The sequence below is a fragment of the Pinus tabuliformis genome, chromosome J (assembly GCF_031772625.1).
Source record: "Pinus tabuliformis cultivar Carrire ecotype Pingquan chromosome J, CPIR1, whole genome shotgun sequence".
In the NCBI taxonomy this organism is placed as follows: Eukaryota; Viridiplantae; Streptophyta; class Pinopsida; order Pinales; family Pinaceae; genus Pinus; species Pinus tabuliformis.
In genome coordinates, this window is record NC_142295.1 from 831,913,270 (window position 1) to 831,930,333 (window position 17,064).

General features: G+C 38.7%; 1 protein-coding gene across 3 annotated transcripts in view; it reads left to right on the forward strand.

Annotated features, from left to right (window-relative positions):
• LOC149229284 (S-adenosyl-L-methionine-dependent methyltransferases superfamily protein) overlaps nt 1–17,064 on the forward strand; it is a 304,238-nt gene that overhangs the window by 76,509 nt on the left and 210,665 nt on the right. For 2 of the 3 annotated variants that reach the window (XM_089378552.1, XM_089378553.1), the window contains one exon: nt 3,350–3,485. In XM_089378552.1, coding sequence (XP_089234678.1) covers nt 3,350–3,485 — 136 coding nt within the window. The remainder of the gene's footprint in view (nt 1–3,349; nt 3,486–17,064) is intronic. The other variant, XM_089378551.1, reaches the window with a different exon arrangement.

Consider the following 17,064-nt stretch of genomic DNA (forward strand, 5'->3'; position numbering starts at 1 on the left):
TTCCAATGATATAATTTTGACTTCTTTAGAGCATTCCAATTACTAAGCAACTATACTTGAAAATTTCAACCATTAACTTCAGTAGAGAAATAAAGATCACAATAAAAGCAATAAAACAAGAGACACCAAAATTTCTTGGGACAAAACTCCACAAGGGGGAAAACCCAATAACCTTTCCTTATGAGAGAGAGAGAGTTCAATTCATCAAATTGTACATTAGAATATTCCAGTCAAGACATCAAGACATAAACAAAAACTAACCAGCAAGATGACCTCCCACAAGTGTCAAGCCAACCCTCCAATATGCCAAAACAAAATGGCACAAATTTGTCCTCCAAGAAGGTTTGCAACTAGGTCAACTTCAAATCACAATGAACCTTAGACCTTCGTATATATCACAAAGATGATGAGTCCAGACTTTCGCATATATCATAGATATGATGAGATTAGACCTTCACCTATATCATAGAGATGATGAGCCACAAATCTTCGCATATCCACAGAGACAATGAGCCACAAATCTTTGCATATCAATAAAGACAATGAGATACAAATCTTCTCATATCCACAGAGATAATGAGCCACAGATCTTCGCATATCCATAGAGACAATGAGATACAAATCTTAGCATATCCACAGAGACAATGAGCCACAGATCTTCGAATATCCATAGAGACAATGAGATACAGATCTTCGCATATCCATAGAGACAATGATCCATAAATCTTCACATATCCATAGAGACAATGAGATATAGATCTCCAAATATCCGCAAAGACAATGAGCCATAGATATTTGCATATCCATAGAGACAATGAGATACCGATCTTGGCATATCCAAGAGACAATGAGATGATTCAAAGTGCCTTTTGGTGGATGAGTGATTGGTGATCACATATATATAGTCTCCAAAAGGGGTTGAATGGGTGCCTCCAAGGAGCTAGGCCGACTTGATCTAGGAGGGCCGACTTGGACACTTGTGGTGTCATATAAATTCAAAATTTTTTTCTTTGATTTTATTGATGAAAATATCGACCAAAGCTACATTTTCTCAACATAGGTTTCTTTTTTATGTGTGGAGCATCAAGTGCTCTAGGAATCGAGTGATAGTTAATGAGGGGAGTAGTGCTCATGTTTTGTGTTTTGCTTTCTTTGCTTTTATCATTCTTTTCAATGCAGCAACCTCTAGGGCAGTGTTTTTTGGCGCAGACCCAAAGATGAGGATGAGATAGTGCCAATCCCCATGATCAATGACCACTTGCCCGAAGAATGGATGTGGAATAGAGGGAATGATGGAAAGTGGTAAATATGGAATATTACAGGCACACTACTTCAATTAGAGCCTTCCCAGTAGAGTCCTTCCTATAACCCTAAGGCCTCAGAGCAAGTCCCACTAGACTAGGATTAAAGACTAACCACCCAGGTGAAGTGAGGGAACAAGAATATAGTCAAGATCAGTCAATTATTTGGATCACCCCTTGATTCATATTAGTATGCCCCAAAACAATAAGCAAAAGCACGAGCGCAAAATGGTAAAAGTACTTGCCAATGGGTGACCACTTTTCTTAAAGGAGGAATACTTGATGGGAGAAAGAAATCTGACCAGAGCATATATGTGGAGGGTCCATGGCTTCATGTGAAGTGCTGATCAATAGGGCTGCTGGCTAGCTGGCTGTCCAAGGAGGATAAAACTTTCTCCTATGGGGTTACCCACTTTTCGGTGGGTAACAGGGACTATCTTGACCAGTTCCACATCTATAAGATTCAGTCTTCAATGAAATGAGAAAATAAATCACCAAGAGGATCAGCTCCCCAAATCTCTCTTAGATTAAAGCTCAAGTTTAAATCACCTCTGATTATTACATTATCCTCTCCCAATGTTCCAAAATCCTTCAAACCTTCCTAAAAGAGCTTTCTGTCACCATAGTGTCCGCACAAATTAAACTTCTGAATACTTTCCCAACTTCTTTTGACGTACATTCTTACAAAATATTTGCAAGAAAAATATGTGAGGAGATAGGATGGTTATATTGTTACCATGTCCTCTGCAATCAGTCAATAGACTCAATACTCATTGAGATTATTGCAATAATACTTGCAACATTCCATAGAGGAATTCACTTCTGAACATGCAAGTAATTTCTTCAAAGAGAAATTGCTTAAGCAACATGACGCAGAAAATGTCTCCATTTCCCTTTTTGCTTTTGTGCATAATGGCTTTCTATAATGTGTTTTCTTGATATAGGTTTCACCATAACCTGATATTCATTCTAGATGAAATGTGACCTTCATACAGTCCTAAGGGATATCTGCTTTGCAAAACTCCTTTACTGGCTGAGATGACTTAAGCACATTGTTGGAGATGGGTTAAGAAAACATTTTTGCTCTCTCCAATAGAAAATACCTTTAAGAGGGATTTTTAGATAAAGAGTACCAAAAAACAAAATACTGATACTAATCATGTTTCTTGCTAATTAAACAGCACATATAATAATGAAATTACTAGTGGTATGCAGCAACTGTATACCTGGTACATGGCAAGGTAGGGGTTTTTTGATGATATGTAGCTCTTTTTTTGGGTGTATAAATTCCATTGCAATAGACTGCCATAGGAGGTGAATTTCTACTTTTGTTTCTTATTCTTTGCACAAAATCCACTATTTTAGCATCTCCTGCTTCGACTTCCCTGAAGCTTTCATCATTTCAGTTCTGCTCTCTGCATTTTCTTTTCTTTTGCTTCTGGTGTTTGATTTTCTGATTTTTCTGCAACTAGTACAAAACCTCTACTTTCTAAGCAACATTTCAATGTGTTGACTTGTATTATTAATCTTTTATGATACTGTGAAATAATATGATTACTGTGGACATTTGTTAAACAGAACATATAATAATGGATGACTAGTGATATGCAACAATGATATGCCTGGTAACTTGCAAGGTAGGGAATTTATTGATAATATGTTGCTGTTCTTTTTAGGTGTATAAATTCCATAGTGTACTACAGGAGGCAAAACTCTACTTTTGTTTCTGATCCTTTGCACAAAATCAACTCTTTTTAGCATTCCCTGCTTCAACTTCCCTGGAGCTTTCATCATTTTAGTTTTGCTCTCTGCATTTTCTGTTTCCTCTGATTCTGGCATTTGACTCTCCGATTATTCTGCAACTAGTACAAAACCTCTTACAATCCAAGCAATATATCTATGTGTTTACTTGTACTATCAAGATTCAGACTTCTATGATACTGTGAAGTTGTGAAGGTATAGAATTACGTTGGACAGTTGACTTTTGGCGTGACATGTTAGTGATCTTGTATTCTTGATTATGCAACATGATTTATTATTTTTCACAGGATGTGGTTTCAACAGGTGATGCTGAAAGTTTTGTCCTTTCTCATAAGGAGCTTTTACGATCGTCCTTAGCTAGACTCGTGAAAGAAAATGCTTCTAGTTCTCTTAACTTGTTGCCAATTGACAATCAAAATAATGGTATGTTTTGAACTGTTGTTGCTAGTTTCCTGTTAGAACATTTCAAACAAGCATGTTTTACATTTCTTGATACTATTAGTTTGTCTTTACATATGTGCTCTGGTAGTATGTTTAATTGTAGCTTCTGATGATATCTTGTTGGTAATCTTCTTTTGGTTGATGCCACGCTTCAAATATTTCTCACATATGCTTAAATTTAGCATTGTGTGTATTTTACATTATTTTTTTGAACTATGCTTCTAGTTTCCATTAATAAAAACATGTATTGACATATCTTTTTTTTTTTTTTTTGTAAGTTTAGCATTGGTGAGGCTACATCATGGTCATGTCCAAGAATAACACCCGAATAGGGCAGGGAATTGAACCGGTGACTTAACATCTAGGAGTGCCTTAACAGTGCACCCGATCACCGTCTATTCAAGATCCCATGGACAACATGTATTGACATATCAAATTAAAGTTTCCTAATCTCTTTAAACATGAAACCAGTGCAAATACCCAAAAATGATGTACAAGCATTTAAGAAAGACATTGTAAAACCTAATAGGTTCCAGGAATCTCCACCTCTTGAGATGACAACCAATGTAATTTTGAAAGAATTTTACTAATTCATGGTTGCATGGAGCACATTGATATAGATAATGGTCATATTTAGAACTTAGTCGTAGCCTCGTAGGAATTCGACATATATTAATGTCTCATGAATAAAGTGATGTAATAATGAGACATTTAATGTAGCAATTAATATAGTAGTTAATCGTTAGGTATTTAGGAGTTATGTAATGTACTCCTCTTCTTCTACTATGTATTGAGACATTGCATCATCTAAGGAATGTAACAATCAACTTTTTCTCACTATTATTTGTATTCTTGTCTATGTTTATGTGTGTAAAATTAACATGGTATTAGAGCCAAGTTGAGGAGAAGTTGAAGAAGTGGGTGGAGTTTAGGGACTGTTGGGATCAAAGAAGGCATTGAGGGACTGGTTACACACAAGTAGATAGGCAATTTCGAGGATAAGTTTGTAAATAAATTTGTAAACACTTGAAATTGTAAGACCACTTGTAGTGGAGGTAATGAAGCCAGCCACCAAACAAAAATAGAGTTGTCAAAGTGGTTGATTTAGGGGTAAGGAGTCCACATCAGAAGTGCTTTCAAGTTGCCACTCGAGAATGTGGAGAATCATTTAGAGATATTCATTTTGCTGTGGAATAGAGTCGTCATGGGCAATGGATTTTTACTTTGTTATTTGTAAAATAGGGGTGAATGGTCAAAAATTGGCGGGGGTATTGTGGTGTCCAACATCGCCTCTATGAGAATCCCTAAGACACAAATCATGGGATCCACCATTGTAATATAATTGAGCTGTGGACATTATAGGTCATTATGGATAGTGAGGATTAGGAGCCATTGCCATTTGAATGGTGATGTCGAATTGAATTGAAGGATCCACCACAATTAACTCATATAATGCTACTATAGGATTTGAAGTGAAACCATGACACTATTGTCCATTGTTAGGTATAGCCACCATGAAACTAGTTAGTTGTCAGGTGAAGAAAAACAACTAGAAGATATAGCCTACTAAAAATCGTTGTCGAATTGCCATTTGAGATGATAAGGATAAAGTGTAACCACCCAATTGTGGTCAGAGAAGGTAAGTTGATCCATGTATAGAAGGTTGCCGTTAGTGTATGTAAAATGTAAATTTCGAATAGCCACATAATGAAGCCATCAAGTCACCAATATTAGAGGGAATTGTAGAGTTATAGTGTGAGCCACGATTAGAAAAGCAACTTGTATAAGAGAACTAGATTGATTTGGTGAAGAATATAGACAATTTGTGCCTAGAGAATTAAGACAAATGTTTGGACAAAACTTGTATTGGGATGTGGATGTTGAAGCATAGTATGATGTGAAGAATCAAGAGGCTATGAGATTGATCAAGGCCTTTGGTAATGAATGAGACGCTTCTTGAAGTTAAAGATGGTAATAATGCTTTTGTCATGTGGGGGAAGCTATGAAAGATGCATGAAGCCTCAAACAAAAGTGCTTTTACTTAGTGTGTTAGTTTCAATTAAAATGGAAGAGTTTGACTCCTTGCAAGATCATTTCCAAAAAATCAAGGATATCAGTGTTTAATTGAAATCAATTGATAGGAATATGGAAGAAGATGATATGGTGGTGAAAACTTCGAAAAATTTATCTTCTTTGTATGCAAATTTTATTAAAATCTTGATCTTTAGTGAGACTAATAGAGATTTAGCATTTGGGCATTTGAGCACTAAGCTTTTGTAGCAAGACAAATGGAAAAAGTAGTTTGGAAATAGTACTGTGAATGATGCCTTTGAGGTCGCAGTAGCAATGAAGTTTAAGAGCAAGCGTAGCAAACGAAGGGAAGAGACTGATGGGGGTAAATTCTTTGAGTCAAGTAAATATAGAAAAGCAATTAAATGTTTTTATTGTGAAAACTAGGGCATCTAAGTAGACTTGCAAGACATGGTTGTGGGATGAAAAGCGTAACCAACATTATTCTTCTAAGGATCATTCTTGAAAGAAACATGCCATTGTGGTTGAACACAAGGAGGAAGAGTTTTGTGTTCATGGTCGAAAAAAAGGATTGAAAGAGTGGTAACGATGATTGGTATGTTGACTTAAGTGGGCCTGTAAATTTTACAAACAATATTGATTGGTATGTGTTAATTTCCTAAATACTAGATCTGATTTATATCCCAAGTAATTTTTATAAGCCTGAAATTTATTTAACCCAATAAATTATATTCTAAATTACTAAATAAAATACAATAGTATTTTTAACAGTGAAATTTGATAGTAGAAGCATAAGTATGGAATCAATCACAACATAAAATATAAACCATCCAATTTATTCTTTACATTTATTTCTTAGAATAAGTAAGGACTCACTTTTGTTAATTTTATGCGTGTTATCGGGAAATCTAGTGTTTATTCAGAGCTGCTAGTCCCACTAAGATGGGTAGCTATCTTAGAAACAAACAGATTAAAGTCACTCGTTTTTCCTTTACGAGAGAGAGATGAGAAAGAAGCAAAGAGTACCAACTTCAGTCTTCCGCTTGGCTCCTTGCTTGTTTCCTTTCCCCTTTGACAGAATCTCGCCACTGCTTCCTTACTTATCCCGCTTCAAAGAGCACCTGTAGATTCACAGCAGCATAATACCATCAAAGCATAGAGATCTTTCACTGTAAACAATATAGGATCAGATATATATTGACCATACAAATGCATATATCAACAAAATATTCAGAGATACACAAGAATATGGAGGAAAACTCAAATAGCTTTATTAGTAAAAATCGTAGAAGAGAGGATTACAACCACTTGGTCTGACCCAGCGCTATCCTCCTAGCTTGAAAGCCCTCTTCACCTCACACAAAGCAAGATCACCCAACAATGTCTTCAAAGAGAAACTAGCAGCACCTCTTTGCAAATTACCAAATTCCAACCCCTGGATTTCTTGGATGAGGGATCCATTTATAGATATTTCATATTTGTAGGGGGGTGAGTCAGCGTCTGGGATTTTGATTAGTGTCATCTCTCTGATAGTTCTTAGTTCCACATGGAGATTTTAGATCTCTTACTCATCCCTGGGCGAACTCAGAGAGGCAAGTGTCAAATGAGCAGTTTCTAGAAGATTCTCTGGGTTTCCACCTAGCAAACTGCTTGTGCCATTTGTCTGCTCTCGCTCATCGCACCCTACAGAAGGGATTTTTAGTATGCATCACACTTTTTGCATGTGGCAGGTGAGATGCATCGCACCCTTTGCACTGGGCAGTCTGTATGGTCCTGCTTTGACCAGTTCTGAGTGGTTTTTCATGGAAAACTTCTGGGAGATGATGTAATCAGCTGACCTTGCTCCTTTAGGGTATGAAACAACACTTTTAGGGACTTAGAAGCCCTTGGTTTATGGACATATGTGATTGGGGTTGCAGTGCCCAAATATGTCTATAACAGTTGCCCCCTAAAGCATGAGGTCGTAAATCTTTTGATGTCGGGTGAAATGCTTTATAATGAGGATCCGAGGTTTTTCGCATTGGAAGGTGACCTGTAATAAGATACAATACAATACATTATCTTCATAATATTTTCATGATCTAGCTGAGGCGGGCATTCCCATGCTCAGCTTGATAAATTCATTTTCATGTACATAGGACAGACAATTTTCTGTGTGCAGACTGATGATTCTGGTAGAGCCATCATCCCTTAGTTTGGATGATTATCTGTGTAGCAATGATGTACATTTGATGTCTTTATTTTCCTGAATATATCGCAGCTCGGATGGATGAAACTAGATTCGGGGTCTTCAAAACTCGTTCGATCTTCGCCCGAAGTACAAGTCGATCCATGTGAAAAGATGTTCTGATGTCGAACATGGAAAGACATCGCCTGATTACCAGTCAATGATGTGAACTGTTAACAGGCGCGAGAGGAATCACCGTTGATGATGATGACCCTCAAGGTACTGCAGTGCAATTCATGTGGTGTGAATACATGAGTTGATGTCGAACACCACGCAAAGTCTTTCGGTTGAAGGCCATTAGTGTAAACCTGTCGCCGGAAGTGAAAAACATGCCATTGAGGCATGCAAGCTTCAAAGTATTGGAAGGGTTGTCCCTAGGTTGGCTTCTTGGATAATGAGCAGATGTCGACAAGAAGTGACCCGTCATAGAAAGGCATTAATGGATCCCGCATCTATGACACGGAACGGAGAAAATGATTTTGTAGAGGTGAAAACGATCTGATGATACAAGGTTCAGGGTGGCGGTCATGAAAGAACGAAGCGTGAAGGTATTATAGCGGATGAGACACAAGTTGGGTAGGTGAATTCTCTGAGCGACTTCTCTTGAACATATCGGCGACACTGAAATGGATTGGTAGCGTTAACCCCAAAAGTGGATGGTACGGTGGACCAATGGTGATATGACCGGTGAACGGAATAACCCAACCCGACTCAATCATGGCGATGGAGTGAAAGTGTCATGTTCAAGAGCGACCTGCTACCAATAAAGTTTCTTCAAGTTTTCTTCCCAATTTTCCCCAGTCATTTCTGACCAGTACCTCTTTATTTTTGTCAAGCTTGAGGAGGATAACATATGCTTGTTCTATAATTTGCCCTTCAGGCAAACCCGTCGCTATGTTTTAATGACCCTAGCGATAGTGAAACTCGCTCTTGTCTGAATGGACAAGTTTGTCGCTATTGTTTTAACGAGTATAACGACAAGGATAACTCGGTCCTTTTCAATTTTAGAGAGCCTGAAAAGAGACGGAAAGAAAACTCCAATATTCCTTTTTTGTAACATAATCCCTTAAGCCCGAAAAATTATAAAACAATGCGAAAGGGATGAATTTTCGATAGTTTTAACGAGCCGAACAAGTCAAACGCTCGATCTTTTTGTGTAATAATCCCTCACGTCCAAAAAGATTAAAATCTAGAGTAGGGATAACACTTCCAATCACTTTAACGAGCTGGAGAGGCCAATTGCTCGGCAATATTTTCATATTTTACGAGTCAAATGAAAAGAGCTTAAAGGAGACTCGTTTTTTGAGGAACGAGTGATGTTTTCGCATTGAGCCCATAACTTCTTAATTTTAGTGTAATCAATACTTTTATTCTTGTTTTTCTCCGTCTCATTGGCATCCTTACTATCCCTTTCGACCGAATTTTTTAGTAATGCAGTTATTTTATGCTTGTCTTCGAACCACTCCTTTATAGACATAGAGTTTTCCTTCCATATAAAGGTGAAAATTGTTACTTTTCCTATCTTATTTTGTATGAAGATAGCAGCTGGTTCCAGGTAAGGTTTGGAACTTTCCAATCACGACAGTGTAAAGAAGGTGGCTAATAGGATCACTCGTCGCAGTTGTTCCTCAAAAGGGGTAAACAATCAAATGGAGGCGAATGATCAGCTAAAACAGAGTGGAGGTGATGGTAAGAACATGACCAAGGCTCAAAAGCTGATGATAATCATTCACAATGGTTATTTACCGGAGGTGGGTTCATTTTTTAATGAGCTTAAACTCTGGTGGAACATATGCTCATTGCTAGGTTTAATTTTTAACGAGCTTGAACTTCGCGTAAAACTGCTCGTGCCAGTCGTATAATAAGGATGTCTCATCAATAGGTTCATTTTTTAGGGAGCTTGCACCATTCGAAATTATGCTCCGACTCCTTTTATTATGTAAGCTAGGAACAACCAATCCTACGAGTTTAAAGGGTTAAGAACCTACAAACTAAGAAAATAAATGGTCGTTTTTCACTTTCACGCAAAAAGGTTTGCATGCCCCCAGGTATAGCGAAGTAGAGTTTCCCAGGTTACCCCTCAATTTGCAGACAAAACATTTGTTCTATCGGGAAAGGCCTACCTTTTCCAAGTTACCCTTCAATTTGCAGACAAAACATTTGTTCTATCGAGAAAGGCCTACCTTCTAACAGAGGTATCTAATTCTGGTGTAATCCCATTTTCCTAAACGGACGGTGTGTCAGACCAGTCATATATCCTCTTCGGAAACCTACCCTATACCTGAAGTTTTCCTGCCGAAGCAGACCTGGGTGCATGCCCCCTGGGTTTCAGTCACGACCATCGAATCACTCACGCTCATCAGGTGGACGGACTGAAGATTGATGAGACATTCCTTGTGCAAAAAGACCTGTTAGGGATGGCATTTGACTATTGGCTATGTGTGAACCGGGGAATGAAAGCTGGTCTACGAGCTGGACCACTCTGCCTTCATGAGGAAAACACATTACTCGAAAGAGTGAGGAGACAATGGCTCCCATGCTATAAATGTAGTCACGCCCAAGGAGTAGATTGTAATCTAAAGGTCCTTGGACTACCATTATGTTCAGATAAACGGTTTTCCTTCTCAAAGTTATAGGCAAACTTGGAAGGATCCCTAACGGTCGACTGGTTCCTTTATCGAAGCCTGTTAGATTTCGCATCTCAGGCAAAAGCGATGGCGAACCAAGCGCTTTCCAAGCAATTGAGGAAAGGATACTCACAGAAGCCCCTTCATCTATGATGGTACCAACCATGACCATTTTGTAAGTTTGCACTATGATTTGGAATGGTACATTAGATGGTAAACGGGGTCTGCCTAGTAGATTCCAATCGAAGGAAACGACTAGGTTGCTTGGAGGTGGGACCGAATAAACGGCCGGATACAACTCTGACGAATTTCCTTCCTGCGGTAAAGGAATGGGCAGATTGCCCCCATGTTCATTGGAGTCTGTGTTTACGAAAAGAATTTGAATGGTGTCGTTCTCATTCTCTTCGGTGACTGTATCATCTGAAGGTAAATCTTTTGAAGTCAAGATGGGGTCGACTGCTGTCTCGACCTGTTGACTTTGGTCCGATGTGGACTCAAAGGGTTTATCTTCAATGATAGGTTCTTCGACCGACACCAAAGGTGGGTCAGTGGGATTTTCAACTAGTAATGGATTCGGCAAGAGTTTCTTGTATCCAGGAGGGAGTCGCTGCGGTGATGCAGGGCGATTATCCAAGACTCTTTTAGCTTCGTTCAGGAAGGGACAACGATGTATGATCGTCTTCACACAGTCTGCGGGGAAATTTAGATTTCCCTTTCTGTCCGGTGACTTCGCTTTCACTAGTTGACGGTGTACTTTCAACATGATCGTCAGAGGTTGATGACACCGGATTGTGCAAGCGGGGAGACCAGTCCCTTAGGATCCGTGGGATGCAAGGACAATCTCGGTGATAGTGGTCTCCTTTGCAGATGACACATGGAGATTTAGGTTTGGACGATGCAGTGTGTGGATTTTCGCTAGATGATGCACGGTTGCCCCTTTTCGCCGTTGGCTCCTTCTTCTTCTTCTCAGTTACTTGGTTTTTAGTTTTACTAGTTTCACCAAGCGAAGAGGAAGAAGGAGAGGGAGAAACAAACGAAGTAGAAGGTTGGGGGTGACTTTAGTATCATCTAGTTGCTGATTTGATTGCTCAGGAATCACGATGTTTTGAACGACAGAGGTCGAGAAAAGCCATACTTGCAGGCCAATTGTCAATCCTGGGAGGGACAATGTGGCCATATGAGGTGCACCAACATCTCCAGAGGAGGAGAAGGGACTAGGATTTCCCCCAAGGGTAAATCCTTGGTTGGTGGACTCCATTTTCTCAGCCCAAGATCAACGAGAGAACAGTGACGTTATTTCGTTTAAAATAAATTTTAGACGCTTTGACACAACTTGCTTTCTCAATTTTTAAGAGTCGAGAAAAAGCTAAAGATGACTCTAGTCGCCTTCGATTTTTAATGAGCCTGAAGTGACAAGTGCTCAGATGGACCTTTTCCTTTAAGGAGTCTGAAAAGGAACGAAAGAGACTACTCTGGAAATCTAGATAGAGGGATTACCAAACCAATTGCAAAACTGCAGAATACTTTTTATGGTACGGCAGTCAATCTTCCTGAATGCTATGTTTAGTGCATTGCGATCGATAGGGCAGCAGACACGGCTTCCTAAGGATAAAGGATATAGCCTATTGTGGTCTCCCAATATATACTCGACGGTACGTGGGAGCACAAGTCCGTACTGGCACTTGTCGTCTCAAAGAGGAGGAATCACCCAACCTACGATGAAAGCGACAGTTACCAGGCTTTACGATGTCGGAATACGTCTCTAGCCTAGACTCTAGATGTTGTGCGTTAGGTTCCAAAGCGTTTTTATGTTCATTGAATTTATTTTACAGTTGATATTTTTTAAGAAATTTGCCTTTCAGGTTCATCGCGTGATGTAGATATACAATTCCTAAATGCAATCTAAGATGATAAACAGTTTAATTTTCTTTTTGCAATGAAAATCCTAGCTACTAAGGAAAGAGAAATGAAATTCTTTCAACATAGAGCAGAGAGCACACACTAGATGCACTGTCCTAAATCACAATCAACAAGCAGTCTAAATGCAAATGCACGTGCATGTATTTGTTTTCCGCTTTCTTAATGTGTGAATGACAAAAAGAATGCTAAGTACAAATCTGAATTATTCCTTCTTTCAAAGCGACAATACTAACGGTTTTCTTTTCAAAAAACGAAAAGGAGACAAGACGACACTTTACGATTTTGAATTGAAAACTGCTTTCGACACTTGAAATACTACTAATTCAGATCAAATACAAGAGTAACAGTGTAATTGACTATCAAAAAGAGAAGGATTCTTTTCCTTGATTGAAAACGACACTTGCGACACTTTCAAATCCAAAGACAAAAGTTCGATTAAGCTACCATTTTGTAAATGAGAACTGTGAATGGCAAAAAATACATAAAAACATTCACAAATCTTTGCACAATGGAGGTTGGATGATGCAAAGAAAGGGGGTTTCAACAGTGGTCTACTGATCACAGACAGCAAAACTCCTTAATAAAGTTGAAGAGAGTGAAGAAAAAACCAAAATCTGGAGGCAGATCTAGTCTTGTCTGATCATCGCACCTGTAACACAGGGAAACAGGGATGCATCCCACCTACTGCACATGGGAGGTGCGATGCATCTAGATTGCTAAGAAGACAAGGTGTGCTGGTCCAGGGACGAGACTTTAACTTGGTTTTTGGTCACAGTTTGTAGCCTAGTTCAGGGATTTAAGCCGAGCAAATGATAGTTAGTAACTACAAAGTACAGGGGATGATCTAATGAAGTTACTCAAGCTACCTCTAGGGCACTTAGGATGTTTGCAAGTCAATTGTTCAGTTCATAAACAAACTCGGAGATTGACTGAAGCAACATTGATCTACTTTGCACTTGCATAGCAAATGCAGTTTGAAGGCTAGCTGGCTTAACTTCAAGCTTCGTCTGTGGTTTATGAATCAAACAAATAGAGACAAGCAATCAAACTAATCACTCCCCAGTGGAGTCGCCATTTTGTTATTGGGAAATCTAGTGTCTATTCAGAGCTGCTAGTCCCACTAAGACGGGTAGCTATCTTAGAAACAAACAGATTAAAGTCACTTGTTTTTCCTTTACGAGAGAGAGATGAGAAAGAAGCAAAGAGTACCAACCTCAGTCTTTCGCTTGGCTCCTTGCTTGTTTCCTTTCCCCTTTGACAGAATCTCGCCACTGCTTCCTTACTTATCCCGCTTCAAAGAGCACCTGTAGATTCACAGCAGCATAATACCATCAAAGCATAGAGATCTTTCATTGTAAACAATATAGGATCAGATATATATTGACCATACAAATGCATATATCAACAGAATATTCAGAGATACACAGGAATATGGAGGAAAATTCAAATAGCTTTATTAGTAAAAGTCGTAGAAGAGAGGATTACAACCACTTGGTCTGACCCAGCGCTATCCTCCTAGCTTGAAAGCCCTCTTCACCTCACACAAAGCAAGATCACCCAACAATGTCTTCAAAGAGAAACCAGCAGCACCTCTTTGCAAACTACCAAATTCCAACCCCTGGATCTCTTGGATGAGGGATCGATTTATAGATATTTGCAGGGGGGTGAGTCAGCTTCTAGGATTTTGATTAGTGTCATCTCTCTGATAGTTCTTAGTTCCACATGGAGATTTTAGATCTCTTACTCATCCCTAGGCGAACTCAGAGAGACAAGTGTCAAATGAGCAGTTTCTAGAAGATTCTCCGGGTTTCCACCTAGCAAACTGCTTGTGCCATTTGTCTGCTCTCGCTCATCGCACCCTACAGAAGGGCTTTTTAGTATGCATCGCACTTTTTGCATGTGGCAAGTGAGATGCATCACACCCTTTGCACTGGGCAGTGTGTATGGTCCTGCTTTGACCAGTTCTGAGTGGTTTTTCATGGAAAACTTTTGGGAGATGATGTAATCAGCTGACCTTGCTCCTTTAGGGTATGAAACAACACTTTTAGGGACTTAGAAGCCCTTGGTTTATGGACATATGTGATTGGGGTTGCAGTGCCCAAATATGTGTATAACAATGCGGTCCTATGTTGTTACAATTACTTTATCCCAATTCTTATATTCTATTAGCAATCTTCGATCACAATTAAATCTTCCAATGATTAATAGCAATTGTAGATAGAAAACTAAATGCAATAACAAATAAGAGACAAATAAGAGACAACAGGTTTGGTCAAAGACCAAAGAAAAACCCTTTCAAATTCCTCTTCTTATTAGATTGTCATAAAATGTTCAACAAAGAGAGAGAGTACAATGTTCCACTTCATTAATCACAAGACTATCTAGCAAAACCAACCATACAATATCCAAGAGATGAACCCAACAACAATATTGATCAGAATCAAAGTTCCAAGCTTGCGGTCAACGGTCAAATTCTGCAGTCAACTATTAAAATGCCCCAAGTCTTAGCCGCACAGAGCTAGTGACCATGTGTGCTGCTCCAACACTCCAGTTGCAAGGAGCACCATGTATGCGTGCAAGTACAACTAAAATTTCCCTATTCCAACCTTGTGGCTACAGACCAAAAACCTAATCCTCACATGTGAGCTCGGACCTTGCAATTTCAGACTTGTAGGAACCAATCTCCGCGAACCAACTTCAGACCTATGAGAACCAAACCAAAGAAGAGAGAAGAATAAGATGCTTGATGGTGATGTACAAATGAGGGTCACTTGACTTGTATTTATATGCTTCCAAGGGTGTCTAATTTCTCTTTTGGGCTGACCTGTCCTTTTGTGCACGTGTGGGTTTCTATATTAAAAACATATTTTTCCTCAACCAAATTAGATTCTTCCAAGGGCTAGGAGGGGTCTTTCTTGATGAAGACTGTCTAAAGGAGGGAATTTGTTCTTGAGTTGCCAAATTAACAACTTTCGAGGAAAACGAACGTCAAAATAATACAAATATTTACAACAATTGACCTAAGCTTTTGGCTTCTTGAAAATTCTGATCTACACCCCAAGACGAATGTATTGCAACTCTAGTATAGCCCTTCCACGTGCAAATTTGTTGCAACTCTCCTCCATGTGGCATGTGCAGCCCAACACCAAAATGTGTGGCACGTGCGAGTTCTAGCCTCTCCTTGCATGGTACATGCGAGTTGTTGCTTGTTTTACATGGCATGTGCATGTTTTGCAACACAACCCATCATACGTGCAAGTCCCCTGCACTCTTCTAAAGACCTGCTCACTCCACACATGTAGTCTTGTTGTCTTGTGCTCATAAATTGGTACAACCCTCTTTGTTGGAAGACCTCTTCTCATTCTCCTTCTTAATAATTTTCTTTCATTGCTGCAGTCTTTTTCTTTTCTCTTCAACCCTTGAGTATCTCATTCACCTGAGAAAATATCTCTCTCAAATTTGCAAATCACTTGCTGCTTGTGTTGTGTCTTCCTACTTCCCTGAAGCTGTCTTTTATAATTCTTGATTGAGCTAGATCTCAAACCCTAATCTCCATAGTGATGGATGGCTGGGATTAAATCCTAACCCACTTGAGATCATTGGTTAAGATTAGATTTAAGTCACTAAAGTGAATAATTCATTTTTCCTTATACAACCTTAGCCCAAGCCAACATTAATCAATGTGCTCTTCCTAAGTTGTACTTCGGAAAAAAATCATAATAGACACTTACTCAACATGGGCAAATTCTTAAGGTCTTGGACAACTTCTGCATGCTTGAAACTTAAAGCCTATGTAGAAGTACCTATATGTTGCTACAAACATTAATGCTCCTTGCTAGCAAGGAAGGTATTTTGTGCCATTTCCAACTTATCTCTGTAGAAGAGAAAGTTCCCCTTCACGAGGGACTTGGTGAGAATGTCTACTAACTGCTCATTTGTGAAGATATATTGAAGCTTCACTACTTCTCTATGGACCCTGTTGACCACTACGTGTCAACTACCCATAGCAGTACACCCCCTTTTCTCTGCAAAAGGGATAGCGCTTGAGCGACCTGTCTGTGCCTGTCATCATCAACCCGATCATGTTGTTTTGTAAACCCAGTCTGCATGTGTAAATTGTAAATAATCTTAGCAGGTCTGAGTCATGTATGTAAATTGCCTAGGTGGACCTAATTTTCTAGTGATAATCTACGTTCCGGAAGGTTTTTTGTCTCACCGATCCATGATCGGTAGAGTTTTCTTTCAGCCTAACCCCAAAGCCGAAATGAATTTTGTCATTGGAATCTTAGAGGAATCCTAGTGTGTTGATCTGCTAGATTATATTTGGTTGCAGAACTGGGTGGTCTATGAGGGTCTATGTCAAATGGGTTTTCCCCCTTAAGATGTAAAATTGTAAAAGTCATGATGTAAAGTGTCTTGAGGGTTAGGAAATGTTTTAATCCCCTCATAGGTCCTAAGTCCTAAGTCCTACGTCCTAGGTGATTTTTCTAAAGGCTAAGTTCTAGGATCCATTTAAAAAAAAAAATTAAAAAAAAAAAAAAAAAAAAAAATAAATAAATAAATTAAAAAATAACTAAAAAATAAAATAAAATTTAAAAAATAAATTAAAAATAAATAAATTTGAAAAATAAAATAAAATAATAAAATAATAATAAGTCAAAGTTTTGAAAAAATAAATGCAAAGTTTTAATTTTTTAATATATTAAAATGCATTTAAAATTTTGACGGATGAGATTAAAAGGGATTTTGATCCTCA